Here is a 22,589-nt window from a genome sequence, read left to right on the forward strand (position 1 = left end):
TATTTGCATTTTTTACTCGTTTTTAAGGTAGGTACTATGTTCGGTTTTCGAGTTGAAAACCACTTTATTTTCGCGATTACTTTTCCTTAAATAATCAAAATTATAAATGAAAACAAACTTATTCCTGTAAAGTCTTGCCGAAATCTAGAGGAACAAGAAACCACGCATCAATTGTGTTGATTTATCTGCTTTATATTGAACTGTTTTAATAAAGTAACCACGAAAATTTCAACGCGAAAAGCGAACATAGTACTTACCTTTAAGTAGGAATATGCATTCGTAAATAAATAAATATGAAAAAAATGTGGAATAAATGGTTCTAAAAATCTTGTATTATTCAAATTCTTATTCTGTCAAAAACAAAACAAAAGTCAATTGATGCGCAGTTTCTTGTTCCTATAGATTCCGGCAATACTTTATAGGAATATGTCGAGGAATAGCAATCGTGAAAATATTGTGATTTTCAACTCGAAAATAGAAGTTATGATGGCACCACTGGCATCAGCTGTTTTAAAAAATATTTTTGATTTGGTGTGGTGTTTGTCTACGGTGTTTGTGTTTATGTATTTGCAATAAAAAAATTGCAATACATAAACTTCACATCGAATAATAATAATAATAAACAACGATGGACGATGTTGACTTACAATTAAACTTTAAGATTTGTTTCGACCATTTTCAACACCGTGAATTGGCAAAGGATGATTTTAAGACACCTGGTGGAAGCAAGGACAACTCACCCAATGATTCAGAGAGTATAGAGGTCGTGGAAACTACTCCAAGCAATCCATTTAAAGGACCCCTACATGAAAGTACTTTAAGTTCAGCCAGCAATAACACGGATTGTGTTGTCCTGGAGAATTATGCCAATGATGATGATTTACATTTTCTACCGGATGACGATGACTTGGAAAGTGATGTTGATGAAGTATTTATAAGAGAGAATTCTGACGATAATGAAGACTTTACTCTCCTGCGAAAGCCAGCTAAGAAATCACGTCGTATTTGCAAGTGTGAGGAATCAATAAACGAAGATATAACGCTGTCAAGTTCCGAAAATGCTTTAAAGCAACCCACATATTCTGGTACTGATTCCGATGTCGAAGTTTTGATGTCCGAAGAAGTTGTTGAAAAGTCAATAGCAGCATTTGATAATGAAGGTGACGACGGTGGAAAGAACGGCTGTGTTGTGAAGAATGAATCCTTAGCCGATAAAGGATGTGACAGAGATCATTTGTTAAAAATTATTCAGCAACAAGAATGTCGTATTAAAGCCCTCGAAGATACATTGGAAAGGTATCATAGAGCACAGCAGCGACTTTTTGAACATGTCGATGCATTACGCTTAGAACTAAGCGAAATGAGAATAGCGGACCCGATTTCAGCTGTAAATGAAAATAAAAATTCCTGCTTGGAATAATATTTATAAGCGCTTAATTGTTAACCCTATCGATAATGAATTTTATCATTTCAAGGTGTGTATTAAGATCGAGTTTAGCCGCTAATTTTCACTAAAGTGAAAACTAAATCAGTAAAAAAGTCATAAAATTATACATATTTGTTGCAGATTTCATTATAACTTGATGGGGAATATCCCAAAGCAAATTTTCACAAAGTTTGTATTCATTAAAATGGATTATTGAAGAAAAGTAATCGTGAAAAAATGAAGATTTTAGCGGCTAAACTCGAACTTAATACTCACCTTCATTTAAAAAGTGGGTGGGTGTTTTAAGACATAAAATGGCAAATAATGGAAAGGATGAATTTTTGTAGGCTTCGGTGATGTTTTTTAATTTAATTCTGTATCATTCTATTTACATTCCTAATTAATTAATTTTTTTATTCTAATTATATTTATCCACACAAAGATCTCTTAATAAATCTTCATGCTATATGTAGACGGTAATTTAAATATTGTTTTGCATTTGTATTCTACTGAACCTCTAGTACGAGTTTTATATTGCGAAAAAAAACAAAGTATTTTCTCTTGCTAACGAAGTATTTCCTATTTGCTAAGCCATATATACTGGACCTAATGTAAAGCTGTTAAATTACCAAATTCATTCGTTTTATGTTAACCCTTAAGCGCACTGTAACTTTTAAGATACAATCAGAAAAAAATTCTTACGACTTAAAATTTTGACCGAATTCTATGAAATCAAGTTTGTTGTATTTAATACATCATAGTGCTATTTTTAAAAATGTTTTGGAAAATTTGTTGTACTTCAGTCAAAAATAAAAATCAAAAATTCTAAAAACTACAAATTGGAAATTAAATAATATTTACCAGAGATGAAAGTAATGTTGGTAAAAAAGCTGTGTAGTGTAAACATATCTCTATTTTCTACTAAAATCAAATTGTTTATTTGTAAATAAAAACTTAATTCGCACCGTTTTTAAAGATACAACCAAAATTTTTCAAACAAAAAAAAAACACAAAATAAAAAAAACTGTTCTTTATTTCAGTGTTTGAATTTTGCTCAAAAATGAGCTGAAAAACCATAGATTATAGAATACATAGGTTATAGAATATGTATAGATGATCCATTTCTCTCCGGGGAAAAAATGTGTCAGTTCCAAACATATATTATAGATTATGTATAGATGATCCATTTCTCTCCGGGGAAAAAATGTGTCAGTTCCAAAAATAAATTTTCTGACATTTCGTTTTGTTTTTTTTCGTAAAGAGCCAGTCCCATACATTAATTTTTCAGCATTTGCTTTTGTGTTGTTCGTAAAGAGCAATACTGCTCAAAATTAAATTTCGTATTTTCACGGTTTTGGTCACAACTGTTTGTTCAAATATGAACTTTTAATATATTAATTTATTTATAAATTCTAATTTTGTGTCAAATTGGCAAACTGCAAAGAGGAAAACGAGAGAGAATGTAACTGTCATGCATCGTTTGACACCGATGGATCATCTATCTATAATCTATGGGTGGCAGTCATGAGGAAAATTTCTCTAATATCATAAAGTTTTTGTCGGTGCTTCTCTCAAATATCATACAGTTTGCGTCGGTTCTCTGCCGGTTTTACAAAACTAAAGGAAAATAAGACTTTATAATAACTAATGTTTTTTTTAATGTTTTCATAATATTAATTTTTTGGCAGACAATTTGATGTTGTCCGATGTTTCTATAACTAATTTATCAATGCAGCGATTCGACCGCAACGCCGGAGATACCAAAAGATGCGGTCACTGTGCGACATCTATACGGTTGACATTTGTTTTCTTTACAGAAGAGAACTTTTCGTCCTCTTGTTCCTCCCAACTGGGGCAACCCTTAAACTTAAATAATGTTGCCATAGCATTCGATATCGATTTTTTACTATCGAATACCGAATGTCGAAGACTGGTCTGATGAATATTTGTATTCAATATTTTCACAACATTATATTCGCTGAGTATAAGTGAAAACAGAAAGAAAAACGGGTGAAAGAAATCTTAAGAATTTAATATATCAATTTAAACATCAAGACCACATATTATATTCTTGGAATTATTAGAGACCAGGTAAGACATGTTGAATATTTTCTATTTATATACGAACCCAAAATACTTTAATTTTTCGCTGTACGGGCATATATATATATATATATATATATATATATATATATATATATTCATAGTTATAAAGTGCACTATTAGATAAGCAATTTAATTTGCCATTGTGGCTTAGTTTCCTAACCTTCAACAATTGGGTTTTCGCTCAATATATGTACGGGATTCATATATTTCTTTGCAATGTTTAATATTTCACATATCCTCATTCTGTATGTATACCAATTATGACATGCATATGTGTTTGTTTATTGAGTCATTTCTATTATTATACATACAAATCTTAGGGTACGGCCATATTTCTAAAGGCAAAAAAAAAAAGACATCAAACATCATATATTTGGCACATAAAGTTGTTTTCTTTTACTTTACTTTTTCGGCGGATATCAAACTCAAACAAAATATCTACTTTTACTCATTCCAAATTTTTATTTGTATAACATTTGGAGACGTGCTGGCAACGCTCACTTACTCCTAATGATTTCAATTGTTTCAAAGCAAAGCATTGTCTTGTTTTTTATATAAAATCCAACTTTACAAATAGAAGCATAAATCCGTCACCAATACTCCTTATAGCTGTCTGTCATTTCAGTTCGTTGAACCGGTCACAAACTGGTTGTTTCCCTTTTCCAAAAGGGAGAGGAATGTCCCTTTTATTGGTAAAACAACCGGTGAAATGAACATGAGGTTGCCATAGGAAAGGCAAATTGACCCCTAAATATGTAGATACCTATAACCCAATCCATTGACCGATTGCTTTCAACTCATCAATTAACTAGTTCAAATAGACATGCTAGAAAGGCAGTTCTTCCCAACTAACCAATAGTCTTGGAAGTTCATTTTTTATTACACTTTTTTTCTAATTATCTAATTTTTACAATTTGAATAACTTTCTCGCTCGTACCAGGGGTTGAATCTGGGTTTGTTGGCTCCATAACAGAACAGAACGCTTAATTGGCTCAAAGTCATTTCAAATGTTTGTGATATTGGTAGAAAATGAACAATATTATATGAACTGTCCCTGTTACAGAATCCGACATAGCAGCAAAGTGTGATTTAGTCTTATGATAGAGACATTTAAACCAGTTAGGGGATAGGTTCATGAAGTGGCTACACCCCAGCTAAATACAACCAGTCCCATGACCAGCATAAAATTCTAACCACTTGGAAATAGGGGTCAATTGGTACGCAAAAAAAAAAAAAACTGTAGGTTTTTCCAGATCGGTGAGAAATCCACAGATAATTATACCACGAATAAATTGTTCCCTTTTTGATAGGTGGTTAATTGTTACTACTGCTAGGGTTTGGAACAATCTTCCTGTAGCAGTAAGGGATTTTGGACATCCTGTGAATCAATTTAGGAACTTGCTATTGACTAGTTTGAATGAATATATTTAATGTTGGCTGTTATTTACCAATGGTAGGTGCTAGTATAGCTAGATTATGTAAAGGGTGATTTGTTAAGAGCTTGATAACTTTTTAAAAAAAAAAACGCATAAAATTTGCAAAATCTCATCGGTTCTTTATTTGAAACGTTAGATTGGTCCATGACGTTTACTTTTTGAAGATAATTTCATTTAAATGTTGACCGCGGCTGCGTCTTAGGTGGTCCATTCGGAAAGTCCAATTTTGGGCAACTTTTTCGAGCATTTCGGCCGGAATAGCCCGAATTTCTTCGGAAATGTTGTCTTCCAAAGCTGGAATAGTTGCTGGCTTATTTCTGTAGACTTTAGACTTGACGTAGCCCCACAAAAAATAGTCTAAAGGCGTCAAATCGCATGATCTTGGTGGCCAACTTACCGGTCCATTTCTTGAGATGAATTGTTCTCCGAAGTTTTCCCTCAAAATGGCCATAGAATCGCGAGCTGTGTGGCATGTAGCGCCATCTTGTTGAAACCACATGTCAACCAAGTTCAGTTCTTCCATTTTTGGCAACAAAAAGTTTGTTAGCATCGAACGATAGCGATCGCCATTCACCGTAACGTTGCGTCCAACAGCATCTTTGAAAAAATACGGTCCAATGATTCCACCAGCGTACAAACCACACCAAACAGTGAATTTTTCGGGATGCATAGGCAGTTCTTGAACGGCTTCTGGTTGCTCTTCACTCCAAATGCGGCAATTTTGCTTATTTACGTAGCCATTCAACCAGAAATGAGCCTCATCGCTGAACAAAATTTGTCGATAAAAAAGCGGATTTTCTGCCACTGATTTTGGTAATAAAATTCAATGATTTGCAAGCGTTGCTCGTTAGTAAGTCTATTCATGATGAAATGTCAAAGCATACTGAGCATCTTTCTCTTTGACACCATGTCTGAAATCCCACGTGATCTGTCAAATACTAATGCATGAAAATCCTAACCTCAAAAGAATCACCCTTTATATTACGTTCCTGGGTGGTGGTTGTGTATCCATAAGATGGTGGTGTGGATGATTACTGCGATAACAACCCAGGAGATACTGCTTTGACAACATGTAGTTGTGTCTTCGCACAGGGATGATCTTTGTCTCCACATAAAGGTGATCCAGGGGTGTGCTGCGGAGACACCCAGTCGCAGTTCTAAGAGCAGCGTTCTGGCAGGTTTGTATGTTATTCCACTGCGTATCACTGGTCTGCGGTGTCCACACTGGCGCTGCATAGTTTACCACTGACCGGCCAATTGCCTTGTAAGTAGTTAGCAAGGTTTCTTTGTCCGCACCCCAAGTACTGCCGGCAAGTGACTTGAGGTCCTTGTTTCTACCACGGAGCTTATTACAAATTGCAGTGGCATGGGCAGATGACCTAAAAAGGCTGTCGAATGTGACCCCAAGAATCTTGGGGTAATTTGTGGTCGGAATTATTACTCCATCGACTCTGATATTCAACGGCCTGCGCACTTCTGCCGTCCATGTAGTAAATAGTGTGGCTGAGGATTTGGTGGGGGATATCCTCAAGTTTCTCGCAGTGAAATAACTGGTAAGATTAGCTATGTAGACGTTCAACCGATCGCAAATGTCATCAACATTGGGCCCAGATGCCAAGATTGTACAGTACAGGAGGGGGTGGAATCGAGGACATGTAGAGGTTAAACAGTGCCGGAGATATCACCCCACCTTGGGGAATCCCTGTTTAACTCTACGCGGTCTTGACTTTCTGTTCCTGAATTCCACGTACGACTGGCGTCCACACATATAATTCAGCACCCAACGCTTCGCTCCTGCCGGTAGGGACGTATTCTCGATGTCCTCAAATAATGTGGCATGGTTGACCGTATCGAATGCTTTCGATAGGTCAAGTGCCACGAGGACCGTCCTATGACACGGCCTGGGCTGGTTAAGTCCCTTATTAATATGTAATGCTGGTGACATTTCTGAGGGTGGTTTCACTACAGTGTGGAACGCCGTTCGGACTCGGCTATAAAAAGGAGGTCCCTTGTCATTGAGCTTAACATGGAATCGGGCAGCACTCAGTGATAAGAGAGAAGTTCACCAATGTGGTATCACAATGGACTGAATAGTCTAAGTGAGCCTGATACATCGGGCTGCCACCTAACCTAACCTTTATTAATATTAGTTTTCTATGTGACTTTGGCCAAAGTGAGGATGGTGGAGTGGTAGGCATTGTAGGGTAATTTAAGTATTAATGATTAGTTATTGATAACTTTACAATTACTATTATTGTATTACTATTTTTAAGAACAATACGATTAATTGGCCGCGAAGACTTACTGTATTGTTAAATAAACAATTATTGGTATAGCTGTCAATGAATGCCTGTTTCTGCCTATCGAACGAGAGATTCCCTTCGCATTTTAAACGAAAGACTTTCACTACTTTTAGCTCCATTGGGCTTTAACTTGTGTCATGTTTTCAGAGCGAACCTTTTTTTCCAAGTTTTATGTATGTATATAACGTCGTTTAGTATTGAAAAAGTTTATTTTTTTTATCACAATAGGGTAAAAATTCAATAAATTGAAAAAATGTTTTGCTATGGAATAGATATACATATATTTGTGTATATGTTTGCTTTATATAACATAAATCATATTGTGTATATCTTTAGGTAGCCTAAATCTGTTCAAGATTTTACATAATTTCTAAGCTGGAATCACTGTTTGGTAACAACTTCAAAAAACAATACAAAAGAGAGTTAGTTGGAAATATCTTCGTTTGGATTAACTTTAATTGACAAATTTTAAGTTAAGCTCCTAACTGGCATAGGAAAACATGGGCAAGATGACAGATATGTCCATAGTACGATGTAAAAGTTCGTTAGCTAACATAGTACAAATGGAGCCTCATGAAAATGGGGGTTAATGACATTTAATGTTATAAATGTTTAGTAAATACCCTGTCATTGCTGATTTTTATAGCATTATGGAAAGATAATGATGTTGTCACCCTCATTAGTTCCCTTTATTTGACTTTTTACTCATTTCCATTACTAGACTATAGTGGTTCTTCTACTAGTCATCTATCTAGAAAGCCTAAAAAATAGGAATTTAGTAGATACCATAATTTTAGAAGTCATAAGGTTCAAACGTCTATATTCTGTTTTGAAAACATCCATTTTCAATGTAAAGCCTGTGTTCATAAAGAAGTTTTCACTGAGACCTTAATCTGCATTAGTTGTTTTTTTTCTTTATAGACATACAAATTTGAATGCATCAGACAAATTGTCACTATTTAAATTTATCTAAATTCAATTTACTTACAGATACGTAACATTCTCATCGCATAAATTGTATCAAAGAGTTGGGTCATTATGACTTCTACTTTATGTAAAATACATGTTAACAACTCGACAGGTGTTTCATTAAATGAACGCTTCACAGCCATGACAACACAGCCAAAAGTTATAGCTAGAAGTGGTCGCAGCCGCAGTTCTTCGTTGCCTCGAGTAGATCAAGCCACCACTAGAGCAAATCAACGCCTGTTGGCAGAATTACAACGGAAACACAAACTACAAGCAGCAATGAAATTGAAACGTGTACGTGCTCAAAAACATCTTTTAAATCTTTAGAAATATAACAAGATCTGGATATGACAAATGCGTCTGATAATGCAAAACCCCAAATAAAATGGGATCTCGATTAATGTCATTTTGGAAGACAGCTTCTTGCGAATGAAGTTGATTGAATTTCTGTATATCAATTAGCCTTAGAAAACCTTAAAACCCAATTCTATTCCACATTTTCATAACTTTCTGTTATATGTTACGCTATTCAAAAGCTATTTTCTTAAAGGACATGCATCGGATTTTGCCCATTATTTTTTGCAAACAAAGAACACGTTTCCATGAAACTGGCCATTTAATGGTGTAAAGTGTATAGGCCGATTATAAATGGTTGGAGTTCATACCTAAATAAACTAAAATTTGCGTTTAGAATTCATCATCAGTGGAATAAAGTGATACCGGTACCGTCGATCTAAACTCTAATAGTTAGAAATGTGGGGACTACATTTGGGTATCACGCACGATATATATTTGACACATGTATCGATACCATCAACACAAGAACGAATTCTCTCACCTCTACTGGTGTCTTCTATAAATTAAAGTAATAGAACACATTAAACACAATTTAATCTTGTATAATTTCACCAACCGTTGTGGATACCTTCTTTTCTACATGCATACTTTTTTCCTTAAATACAAATATGTTCAAAATGACCTTCACATTTCTATTGCTAACGATGCCCTAAACTCAAATGCCAAGCTGGAGGACTATGCAGACTGCGAGAGACAGAAGATTAGTATCGATTTGCTTTCTTTAATACCTTGCAGTGCCGTATAACCCTGTGTTTTATAAGAATTTGATAGAATGCTGTGTCTTCAGAAAAGCTGTTCGTATTAACATTGCCATATTCTACAACACAACAGATATTTTACGGATTCTCAACTTCGAAGTAATCGCAACATTATATATACACTGGGAAAGACAGATATTTGTTTAATAGTAGAAGGTTCCAGATATGTTACAATATACGGAGAAATTGAATCAACCACTTATATTTCGGTGTTTGACCTTGTAAGCCAAAGTGGCAATTTGATGTGTTGATATTATCCATACATACAGGACTGAGGTAAAATGATTGTAATATGCTTTAAAAAGTTTTGAAGGACATTTCAATGCTTCCCTTTCCATCCTGACCGTTGACGTCCATCTTTGCCAGTTTAGAAGCTGCCTTCACTACTCTCTTCCTGAATTCAATAAACATCATTGATACTATATTAAGCTAATATATAAGAAAGCATTGATATCATACTGCCTGGAATACTACAAAGCTCAATAATTGGAGAAAGCGCACGATGCCTCCAGATCTTAGATATAATGCTGCTTGGTTTGGTGTTTGTGGGTACAGATTTTCATTGTGAGGATCGAAACTTTTGGACATACAGAAATTTCCAATCCTGCCTTGGACATTCGTACATCAAGTGACCTGCTTTATATTTATTGGATGACGGCCAAACTGAACACGCGAAGTATGGGGATGTGCTGTTGCGTTATTTTAAAACTAACTTTCGTACATCAGGTGACCTGCTTTATATTGAATGGATGAAGGCTAAACTGAATACGCGAACTTTGGGGATGTGCTGTTGCGTTATTTGAAAACTCACTTTTAATTAGAACCATTGAAAAACACTTATAGAGAATTACCAAAATAGAATTGGGTTAGGTTAGGCTGTAGAATGAAATTGACAGAAAGAGAGAAAAATATTAATGTGGAAGGACCACAAAGAACCAAACAAATCTAATAATAGAATCATATTTCTTCACACATAAATGCGTGTGAATCTTACAGAGAAGTATGCGTACCGTCGGCGGAGGATCAGGAGGATCATATGGAAGAATAAAACGAGGTAGTGTAAAAGCACTACGCGTCGGAGCAAATGGAAAGCCGATCAGGACCAACAGCTTGTCCAACATTGCAACGTAAGAATCATTTAGTCTTTACTTCTAAAAACCATATACAAGCCTATTTTGAGGGACGTACAAATGACAAATATTCATACAGACTTAACATAGTACAAGAAATACAAATGTCCCTCCTCCTCCAAGTCGCTAAATGGAATTTTATGAAATTTTAAATGCTTCAACAATTGTTCTTCGTCATATATAAATAGAATGAATGCTGACCGAGAAATAATGAGAAGACGTGCTACCACACCCTTGCGTCGCTCCAATTCTTCGGGCAACGTAGCCAATCGTTTGGGACCACGCAGACCCGTCGTAGGAGGCGCAGCGCAACGTATAGCGCGACGAAGATTGGACAGACAACGTGGTGTTGTTGGTAATGGTGGCAGATCTTTGACGAACGGCAGTCGCAGTCGCTCAAGAAATCGTTCCATTGGTACAGTTCCAGCAGGCGCTGCCAGGGGACGTTCTCGCTCACGATCACGTCAAAATACGGCTAACGCTCCTCGTGGCCGTTCCAGAAGTCGCAGCCGTAATCCAATGCGTGCTCGCAGTCGTAATCGGGGACGCGAAGCAGCAAGTGGAAAGTCGTCATTACCAATAAAGGCTCGTTTAGGCGTTCGTCCAGGAGCAAATGGAAATTCTGGGCCAAATAACAGAAATGTCAATAGAACCCAACGCCGCGCCAGTATTGGCAGCCGTGGAGTACAAACGGGTCGCATACAAAAACGCCGAAATTCTGCACCACAGAATGCGACTAACAGAGTGAAGATTGGAAATACCAACCGTCCACGATCAAGGTTAGTAAATTATATTCGTTGCTTTTAGAAATATGTACTAGATCAGAGCTTCCCATCCCAATTTGCTTTGCGCCCCCCAAAAACTGTTTCGATTTCGTTGCGCCCCCCAACCAGAGAATGAAGCCGACCCATTTTTGTCGGCGGCGGCTGACATTAAATTTTTGCATCCGGCGGCGGCGGCTTGACGGCTAAGCCGATATAAATAAGTCTCTTCGGCGGCGGACAATTATCCATTATAAAATCAATTTGAAGTTATTCGAATGGTAATGAGATTAGTTGTACAACCAATCGTACAATCAAATTTACATTTCATTCAAATTTTCTGAGGTAAAGTTTTGCAAAATTATTATAACACTTTGAAATAGATTGATTGGGGGTGAAAGGCTCAAAATTTTGACTAAAATTACTACAATTATTAATAAAGTTTTTTGATTTAAACCAATATTTTTGATTAATTGGCGGCTAAATTTGAGTCGAGATGAGCCGACATATTCGGCGGCGGCGTCGACTGGCAAAAAATGGCCGGCGGCGACTGAAATCGGCGGCGCGACTCGGCGGCTTCATTCTCTGCCCCCAACCTAATACAAATTTGTTTACCCAAACAATCAGAAAAAAATATTAACAAAACTTCCCAAATGTTTTCTCCATAATTTCCCAAATGTTTTCTCCATAAGGAGTTAGCATAAAGGGCCCAAAATTGAGTTATCTCTCCCAGCCAGATCTATACTAAAGGCTGTGGAAAGGTTCATTCGCCCGAACCGAAACATGTACAGTCCAGGCGTGTATAGATTGGTATCTGGCGTTTTCTTTTCAATGGCTCTATTAACCATGTTCCTTAATCTATATCTGTCCATAAAGCTCGAAAAATAATTGTATAATTAGATATAATGCATTTGGACGTCAATTGCCTGTTTCATTATCAGGCTAACATGAAATATAAAAACCTAAAAATATGTAAAAATATTGTTCTGTTCATTAGCCTTTTTTAATATTTGGTACTATTACTGATAAAGTACATCTCAAATCAGTTTTAAAATGAAGGTATTTTATATTTTGACTGTATGTCTAAAATTGACGAAAATTGTATCAACATTTTTAAAATGTGTTTTGTCTTCACATATTTTAAAAAAATGGATACTATTTTTGATATTTTAGCAAGAAATTCAGCGGGTGCAAATAAAGGTAGTGAACGACTAATAATGGAAACCTACACCAAATTATGGTATTGCATGTAACTTCTACTCTGTTCTCACTGTGTTTATAAATTAACATTTCGAAATGTACGAATGGTACGTTCTTTTGTAGTATATTATTTATGTTTTGTTCAGCTTATAAATTTGTGTTGTTTCAACAAATTCAATGATGCAAAAGCTGCTCAACCAAAAATGACGCTGAGCCTCCCCTGGAACCTCGTGGTACCCCCCATTTGGGAAGTGCTCTACTAGATATATAGGCATATATAATATATTGAAGAAACTGATTTTTTAGCCGATTCAAAATGGCATTTGAAACACTCAGAAAATTTTCAATCTTTAAACCACTGCTGAAAAACATTTTGGTGTTCGATTGAAACTGGGATTGAACCCATGTATGCAATGCTGGCATGCTAATCCAATAGAAAATGCTAACCTCAATATAAAAAAAGCTACATCACAACCTTCTTTTAATTCAATTTTGACTTTTACACTACTCCCAAAAATTCGAAAAGCTTTTTGTTAGTAATCCACTAGATGAGTTTGGTAGCAAATTTTTTTGCCAATATCAGGATTTTCAAAAAAAATGTCAAGTCGAAATTGAAGATTACAAAAACTAGATTTCTGCTTTTCGAATTTTTATCCCTGAATTTGAAGTACTACAAATGATATACCTTATACTCCCTAACACATTAATTAAATAATAAGAATTTAGTGAAATATTTTATAAATTTAACCGATATTCGTATTTCATTAATAAAGATCTGCCACACGCAATGCCAATGGAGTACAACAACAACAGCGCCAACGCTCCCGATCTCGTTCTCGTACACGCAAGGGTCAGGTAGGTCAAGGCCAAAAACAACAAATAAGAGGCCGAAACCAAATGCAACAGAGAGGCCGAAATCAAATGCAGCAGAAACGTGGTGGTGGACAAGCACAGCAAAGAGGTCGCAGCCAGCAACGGCGTGGAAATACAAACATTGCTCAGAAAGGTAGTAACAACACTAAAGCAAATAACCAACAAAGACGTGGACGTAGTCGAAGCCGCGGACGCGGAGGTCCACGAACTCAAGGTAAAAACGAACCATGAGATTATTCTCAGGATTTGCTACACACGCACAAAGGATAATTTTTTATTTGAAATTTCCCATGTATAGAGAAATGTAATTAACCTTCTATTTTTTTAGGAAAGACGGCAAAGGAGGCGGTAAACAAAGATGATTTGGACAAAGAATTGGATCAATATATGGCCACAACAAAGACTGAGAATGACATGGATTTTTTGTTGAAAAATTAATGAATTGAACACTGTAGACTATTCAAAAAATATCAATGTCTTTTGTGAGAAAGTCTTAATGTCCTTAGTTTTTATGAATAGCACTAAATCTAAGTAGTTTTACTCTGATATAACCTTAAGTAACTAAGTTTTGTACTCTAAATTCATTTGCCACCTTAATTTTATCTTTTGTCTCCCATTTTTCCTCTCTGTATATATGTTTGAAAAAACATTTACATTTGTAGTAAATAAATAAATGAAGTCATGGATGACACTAGAAATAAGACAAAACTAACACATTGTCGATTTAATTTCAAACGGAAAATTAGACTACAACGTATATGCAAATAGAGCGTGACAAGAAATTGTCGTGACACGCGAAATTCCCGCATGACTCACGTGAGTCGTGGACAAAATCTGAAGCAATTTTCGTGAATGGGACTAAAACAAATATGTCGTGCGTGAGAAATAAAATCGGTTCGTGAATGAATGGCCATAAAAATCACGAAAGCCTAATTTTATTTCTCGTAAAAATGACAAAGATTGTTGTTGGGACAAAAAATGTCGGCTGTTTCAACTAAAATGGAGAAGTTTTTCAAAGCGAATTTGCAAACTCGTTTGCTATTTCAGCAATAGTTGTTTGCAATTTGATCAGAGAAAAATGGTTGCTGTTTCAATTGAATCAACTCCATAAGTCTAAAAGGCGATAAACTTTAACATTGTATAAAATTATCATGAATAATTAGTATTAAAAAAAAAACTTCATTTACTGCTGTCCCTTTTTTCTGCAGAGAAAAACTGCTAGCAAACGTTTTTTTTCTGTTATGAATAACATGTTGTTTTTTTGGGTGTATAATATATTTCTAATGCATGCAAATGGTACAATCTATGAACTAACCCTGTAAACATATCTACAAAAAATATCACTTTATTCCATTTTGAATTTCGGCAATTTTTCACCAATGTTTTTTAGATTTTCTTTTCTTGTTTGGAATGTGTCCAATCACAGTTAGTGATTGTTATAGTGTCACTTAAGAATCTGGTGTCACTTTTAAATGCTGGCAGGGCTCATAGAAAAACTTTTTTAACGAAAAAAAAAAATAAAATATAATAAAATTTGCAATCATCAAATGCTCAAAAATTACTAACTCGGCTCGGTGCTAATACCCAAACACGTTTTTTCTCAGTATGTTATTATGATTAAATAAAAAATTACACTAAATTATACACATATACCTTATAGGTAATATCTTATTTAGTATTTATTTATTTTATTTAGTATTTATTTTTTCGAAAATAAATGTCAAATTAAATTAAACAGTTATACTACTACCTTATCCAATTATTGGGACTACTGAAACTAATTATAATTAGCTATGATTTCAAATGGATAACGTTAACTATTAAAATGTTTTATTTTTGGTGGAATTATGATAACGGTTTGGAATTTTCCGTTCAATTGTATTAATATGAACATTGAATAAATAACAGGTAAATCAGGCCGAGAAATGGAAACTGTTAAAAAAAAATTAGTTCATATGAAAAATAATGATAATATATTTGGATTCAATGAAGATGATGGCGGTATACGATTGGTTCATATTACGTCAATCCTGTGGCCTAGTATTGAGTTAGTTTGAGCAAAACCCCCTTATCAACATCTAACACCGGTCAAACTTGGATGTAAAAAGAGGGTATCTGTTGATTGAGCTATACGTAGAACTGGGCAGTGCTCATTGATAAGACAGATGTGGTTCACAATGGATTGAAATGAAACGGTCTGCCACTATCGAATCTATCCTTGGTGATATCGGATAGTTGAATATTTTCTGCGAAAAATTTTACACGCGTATTATTTCGTGTTAAAATATCAGAGCATATGGCATAAGATATTTATTACAAACATCTCACACAAATAGTGATCTTAGAGAAAATCGCCTTGCATTTTTTATGAACATGTGTTAAAGAGACCACAAATATTCGTGCTTGTTCTGATACACACATGTATCGCTTCCGTGAGGTGTACAAGGTGTTCTGGACTACACTTTACACCTTTGCAGACTTGAGAAATGTACACAAAGAATTTTTTTGCGTGGGCCACATGTACAGACATCGTATGCAAAGTTACCGATTGTGATTTTATTGAGCAAAATCACTTGCATATGGCACTAAACACGATTTCTAAAAACATCTAACTATATTGCCAAATTTTAAATTTATAAGTTTTAGAGTTAAAAAATATCGTTAAATTAAAATTTTACGATTTGCGATTCCGAATATCGGAACAATGGGGTATATTTTTTTCGTTTTATTCTATAGTCTACTGTAACGACATACATTACTAAAATTCAGCTGTTTACATGTTTTTGCGATCAGAAATCTGAAAATGTGTTCTAACGTGTCAGTCGGAACAACTAACAAGATGTGAAGAATGCATGTTGTGTGGTGTTGGTAGTGCGGCGAGACGCAGAACAGACATGATTGTTCGCTATAATCTAGTTCGTTGGAACCTGAAAAATTGTTCATTATAACCGAGGTACCGTATACATGTGTCGACTGTATATGGAACTTAGATTCCGGAAAATGTAAATGTTACACATACGTTATAACAGTTTATCATGCCTATGATTTAGATGACGAAAAACTGTTATAATGTGTGTACGTATAAAACATTCTCGCGAAATATAAGCCAACACTTTGTATTGTATTGATACAATATAGACCAAATATTCCTTCGCATTGTTTCACACTAAAAAGTTAAAAACTTGCAATTTAGATCTTACATGGTGATGTGTCTTTTTCACAGAAACTAAACTCTATACTAGCCAATGATGGATTGTAGTCTAAGTCCTTACAAGCTAAATATTATAACTATAGGTATAAATTATTGATTAAAAGTGTGGAAAATACTCCCCATGGAGAGTTTTCCCACCAACTACTACATATATACAGCGTTTCCATAGAAGCATTAACATTCATCATCGGTAATGGTGTAACTGCCACGAAAATCACTTAAAGGCGTTGCAGCATTGTTATTGGACGAGGTTGTTGCAGAGGTGGCCATTAAGGGTGCCCCTTGGAATGATATGGCCAGTGGCAAGGCAGATGGAGCACATAAACTTAGAGCACTGCGACCTTCGGTTACCGAGCGATAACGTGTAGGACGGCCCGATCTATAGAGAAAATATTCTTATGATTACAGTTCCAAATTTCATTTCTTAGCAATACTTACCGTTCGCAATTACATTTCAGCAAACGTATAAATGCAGTTCGGAAAGTGCGATTGAATATAGTATAGATTATGGGATTAATGGTGGATGATACATAGCCAAGCCATAGACATGTGTTCACCACATGTTCGGGAACTTCACATTCCGGACAAGCGGCAAAGATTATATTGAGTATGAAAAATGGTGACCAGCATAGAACAAACGTGAAGAATACCAAACCCAGGACTTTGGTTGCCTTTTGTTCTGTGGCCACAGCATTGGCTGAGAGACTATTACGTTTGTTACGATTGTTTAGGAAGCTAAAGAAAGTATGAACAAAAAACACGAAAAAATAACAAAAAAGTGTAACAAACTTTTAAAAATACAATAAAAACTAGTAAATAGGTTCGAGTCGACTTAGCCCTCTATCAAGCATACACTGAAAAACTATTGATTTAGAGCCTGTTTCGGTATGTCGAACGAGCTCTATCGATCGACTGAAATGGAAACAAATAGCTAAATTTATAACCAAAAATCAACTGTTTCTATGCATTTCAGTCGATCGATAGAGCTCGTTCGACATACAGAACCAGGCTGTTAATATGAAAAACTTCGCAATTTAAATTATAGAACTCGAAATTTATAGAATACTAAACATACATTTCTTAAAAATAAAGATAGTTCATAATCTTTGATTTAATTTTTTTTTTTTAATTTTGGTCTCGGAGTTTCGAAAATTCCGTTCTTCTGTTAAATTCGTATGTCTTAGAAGAAAGGCAAATTGTCCTTAAATTAAAGAAAATAATTTTTGATTGTAAGAAATAATCTTTAAATTAACTATGATATTGAATCTTTGGATTAAAGATAAAAAAAACTCCAAATATAGGCTAGGAGCCTTAAAATAAATCAGGCTGTCACTTTAACCTTAGGCTATGGATACGTTTCTCAAGGTATTTTTATTATTTATCGTGTCGATATAACGGCTGATTCCATACAAAAAATTTACTATCCGGTGGTCTATCCTCCGGTTAAGTATTAATCGAAGGATGATAAGCTGGACATAAGACTTATTTTGAAGATTTTGTATTTTTGCTTTAAAGTTAAAAAAAAAAAATATATATATATATATATATATATATATATATATATATATATATATATATATATATATATATATATATATATATATATATATATATATATATATATATATATATATATATATATATATATATATATATATATATATATATATATATATATATATATATATATATATATATATATTTTTTTTTTTTAACTTTAAAGCAAAAATACAAAATCTTCAAAAATATATATATATATATATGTATATAGATATATATATATATATATATATATATATATATATATATATATATATATATATATATATATATATATATATATATATATATATATATATATATATATATATATATATATATATATATATATATATATATATATATATATATATATATATATATATATATATATATATATATATATATATATATATATATATATATATATATATATATATATATATATATATATATATATATATATATATATATATATATATAGATATAGATATAGATATAGATATAGATATATATATATATATATATATATATATATATATATATATATATATATATATATATATATATATATATATATATATATATATATATATATATATATATATATATATATATATATATATATATATATATATATATATATATATATATATATATATATATATATATATATATATATATATATATATATATATATATATATATATATATATATATATATATATATATATATATATATATATATATATATATATATATATATATTTTTTTTTTTTTTTTTTTTTCGATTTTCATTTTTGTGTGTAATTAGCTTTGTTAATATATCCCAAACACAGAATGCAAATTCCTTAAAGGAAATCTATAGCCTAATTTTAATTTATAGAGCCTAGATTTAAGGCTACTTAGCTTTCTGAAGAAGTGTCCTTATTTTAAAGGAGCAGAATTTTTGGCGTTTGGCTCGGAGGCCAAAAATTCATTTGTGAAAAGACAAAATCTTTGGAACCGGGCAAGTTTTTTTCAGTGTACTCTCAATCTACATTGAGGATATTAAAATTATTAAACAAGAGTTTGGGTCATACAAAAAATATCAAATATTTTGCAATTACAATTTTAATTGAATTTAAACAATTTTCAATTAAAAATTTAATTGATTTAACAAATCTTAAAAAAATCTAATTAAAACCAATCACAAAGTTTAATAGGTCATTGATACTATCATTTCCGTGATTGAAGAAATGTCAATTAAAAATTAATTGGATCAATGAATTTCGTCATTGAAGACAAACAAATATTTTCTTCTGTGTAGATCTCTTAAGATTTTAGCTTACCGCAAATTTATGGCGGGTGTTGCAACTTTATTGAAATTAAAACGGAATACTTTCAGTCTTCGATTTCGTCTTGTCTCACGGCTAATTGAAGTGGGCGTTTGTGTGCTTTGCTCACATGTTCCATTATAAGGATGCTGTTGTGCTGCATGCTGATGGTGCTGTTGGTGATGATGATGCTGATGATAATGGTTGCTCATGTTGGACATGTCAATCGTTGCAATACCAATGTCTTCGGGACCCTCATCTGCAACACACTCTCGCCGGTTTCGTCGCAATGAGAAACGTAGTGGTTGCATTGTGGTATTGCCTTTGCCATTGCCTTTGGTGCAGAAGTCCAACTGATTGGTTTGGTTATTGCCACTTGTAATTCGCACAGAGGAACGTCTATTGGGATGACTGTAAATTGAATTAGATTCGATTTCATTATAATTGAAAATGGATTTGTGTGTGAGAAAAATGGTAAATTTTTCTTTTGGACAACATTTGTTTGTTATCGTATAAAATCGTATTTCTTAAATAAATCAAAAAGACTTAGGAAATGCATTTTTTCATGTACACCCAAAGAAATTTGTTAGTAGGGACAGCAGAAAAGTCTGCTAAAACAGCAGAAAGTCTGCTGAAAAAGGGACAGCAGTCACTGTTTGCTGAAATAGCAAACATTTCCTGCTATTTTTTAAGCTCGATTACAAAAAAAACATGTTTTATTTTGGCTAAAACAAATAAAAATGTCAAGTTAGGAGCTATCCTAACATAATTAAAACAATATTTTATGAATATCTATAGTATTTGACCAAAAATCTGAATATTTATCGAATTGAGGCATAACAGCAAACAAAATGTTTGCTGATCGTATTTAGGAGCTTGTAAGTATATTACAGTGCAAAAATATACCAAAAACTACTTTTGGTTCTTAAATATGCTTTGGGGAAAATTTAAAAATTGTTGTTCATTTGGCCCTGAAGTACAAAAAATATAACAGCAGACATCGACTGCTGTATTTAGCAGACTTTTTTCTATGAGTGTAGGCATTTGTTAAAATATCAAACTTAAATTGAAATCTTTCATGCAAAAATCCCATAAACCATTCATGGAACCCAAATATTTGATTAATGGATTTCTGAGGAAAGCAAAGTTTCAATACCATCCCCCCATCTCTTACAGTTGATGTTTGCGTAACGTGATAGATGTTAATAGCTCCGTTCGAGAACCCGATAATTTTTGATAATTATTACAAATTTTTACTGGAAGTCGTTCGTTTACACCAAAACGCCAACAAAAGAGAGCCGGAGAGAGACTACATTTGACAGTTATGAGATAGAGAAATTGCAAGTTTTTGCTAGAGATTTTCCCCCCAGTAAAATCTTGCAAACCATAGCATAGTTTGCCAGCTGGTTTATGATAACAAACAAAGTACCAATACAATGTACATGTTCGGCAACTACGATTGGAAGTTAAATATACAGGATTCGTTTTTTGTTTTCAATGTTTTAGCAGCTGAAATTTTCAATGTGCAAATAGTTACTGGATACCGTTCGTGTACTTTTCAGCAATTTAAAGCAAAGAGTGTAAAATACACTCTTATTCTCTTGCTAGTTTTTACTGGATATTTTTTACTGGAAAAGTACGCGAACAGACCTAATATTGCCAAATATTCGAGACTTTTGAATGACATGCTAAAGGCTAGCAGGGACAATAGTAATCAACACAAACATTCGGCATGCCCCGCCAATAATTTTGATTAGACTTTTGTTTTTGACACTGAAACATGTATGATCCGTCAATGTGCCTTGATGCCCAATTGTCGTCACATATAAACAGCTAAACATTTGTTCAATATTTTAAGCCGGTTCTATCAAAGGTTATGATTCACAATGTTTCCAAGGATAATGATTACCATACCGTAAAATCCTTCGCCTTGTTAGATTTTGTGTATTCAACTATCATTGCCAATTACAAAACATCAATAAATATAAACAAAAGCAATAATAATCTTTGATTAAAAATTGTTTTGGGAAACGCAGAGGATATGGACGTATTGACAAATATGTAAGTATGTCGATTTCGGGTATTGATACCAGGATTTTGACTTTCACTTAAGAAATTTGCTATTAATTCCAAACCAAAAAGAAGCTTCTTTAAAGACATTTTTTTTAGGAATGGACCCAACTTTAAACCTAAGTTAGGTTAGACTCTCTTAGACAGTTCCATTGTGATACCACAAGTGGTGAACTTCTCTTTTCAATGAGTGCTGCCAATTTAGTCCAATTTTCTCACGAGATAGTTTTTTCTTGCCAATCATAAAAGATACTTGAAACTAAAAAATTTTTCAATTCAAAATAAAAAAAAACATTGAAGTACGAATGGAACGTCCTCAAAATAAATCCTACCCTATATTTGAAGCTTATTTAACTTCACCAAAGATATCAATGACAGATTTTTGATGATTCGTTGGTATCGGAGCGAAGTAAAAATTCACTAACAGGCAGCGTTGCCAGAATTGTTTCACCAAAAACCGCAAGATTTGTCCAAAAAACTAGCCAAAAAAAGCAAAAAAATGTTAAAAAATAGCTAGAAAAAAAGCTAAATTTTTTTGTATCAAAAGTCACATTTTTGATTGAAATTTAACAAACTTAAAGGCTTTATTTCACTTAAAATGCATATTATTTTAATTGTATTCATTTTATTTCCATTTCTGTGAGACTGTAAGAAAATCTATGTCATATTAGCTCTGTTTGCGTACTCGATACATTTTGATTACTATCACAAATTTTTACTGGAAGTCCTTCATTTATATTTCCTAGTAAAAACTTTTTTCCCGGTAAACTTGCAATTATCAGCTGGTTAATCATCAACAAGTCCAATGTCACATAGAACTGCATTAGAAAATATCAATATCTTTCGTTTTAACTGAATTAATGATAAATTCGTGAACGTGTACACTTCTCCTAATATTACCCAAGAGAATAAAACACATTCTAACTGTCTTGCAAGTTTATACTGAATAATTTTTATTCGAAAATTTCCCATACAAACCTAGTGTCCAATTTTCGTAAATGTAAATCCATTCCATTAATAAATAGCAGATTTATTTTGATCCTATCACTACGAATTTTTTATTGCATTTTTTTTTTTATGTTAAAAAAATAATACCACATTCAAAACTTTATTTCCTTAATTATTTCTATGTTC

General features: G+C 33.4%; 2 protein-coding genes across 4 annotated transcripts in view; one reads left to right on the forward strand and one right to left on the reverse strand.

Moving 5' to 3' along the window:
• The first annotated feature begins 3,359 nt into the window (after positions 1 to 3,359).
• On the forward strand, positions 3,360 to 14,031 carry LOC142220068 (uncharacterized). Of its 2 annotated transcripts, none has more exons than XM_075288958.1 (6): positions 3,360 to 3,517; positions 8,262 to 8,534; positions 10,352 to 10,482; positions 10,674 to 11,264; positions 13,220 to 13,533; positions 13,648 to 14,031. In XM_075288958.1, the coding sequence occupies exons 2-6, from the start codon at positions 8,310 to 8,312 to the stop codon at positions 13,755 to 13,757; spliced, it is 1,371 nt and encodes a 456-aa protein (XP_075145073.1). In that variant the 5' UTR covers positions 3,360 to 3,517; positions 8,262 to 8,309; the 3' UTR covers positions 13,758 to 14,031. The 2 variants fall into 2 exon arrangements, with proteins under 2 accessions (XP_075145073.1, XP_075145074.1); XM_075288959.1 differs by having other exon boundaries at positions 13,653 to 14,031.
• A 949-nt stretch (positions 14,032 to 14,980) lies between these two features.
• The window catches only part of 5-HT2A (5-hydroxytryptamine receptor 2A), a 136,126-nt gene continuing 128,517 nt past the window's right edge, over positions 14,981 to 22,589 (reverse strand). For both annotated transcript variants that reach the window (XM_075288957.1, XM_075288955.1), the window contains 3 exons: positions 19,401 to 19,796; positions 16,969 to 17,265; positions 14,981 to 16,909 (listed from right to left, as the gene is read on the reverse strand). In XM_075288957.1, coding sequence (XP_075145072.1) covers positions 16,705 to 16,909; positions 16,969 to 17,265; positions 19,401 to 19,796 — 898 coding nt within the window. In that variant the 3' untranslated portion in view covers positions 14,981 to 16,704. The remainder of the gene's footprint in view (positions 16,910 to 16,968; positions 17,266 to 19,400; positions 19,797 to 22,589) is intronic.

This window comes from Haematobia irritans, chromosome 1 (assembly GCF_050003625.1).
Source record: "Haematobia irritans isolate KBUSLIRL chromosome 1, ASM5000362v1, whole genome shotgun sequence".
NCBI classification, from domain to species: domain Eukaryota; kingdom Metazoa; phylum Arthropoda; class Insecta; order Diptera; family Muscidae; genus Haematobia; species Haematobia irritans.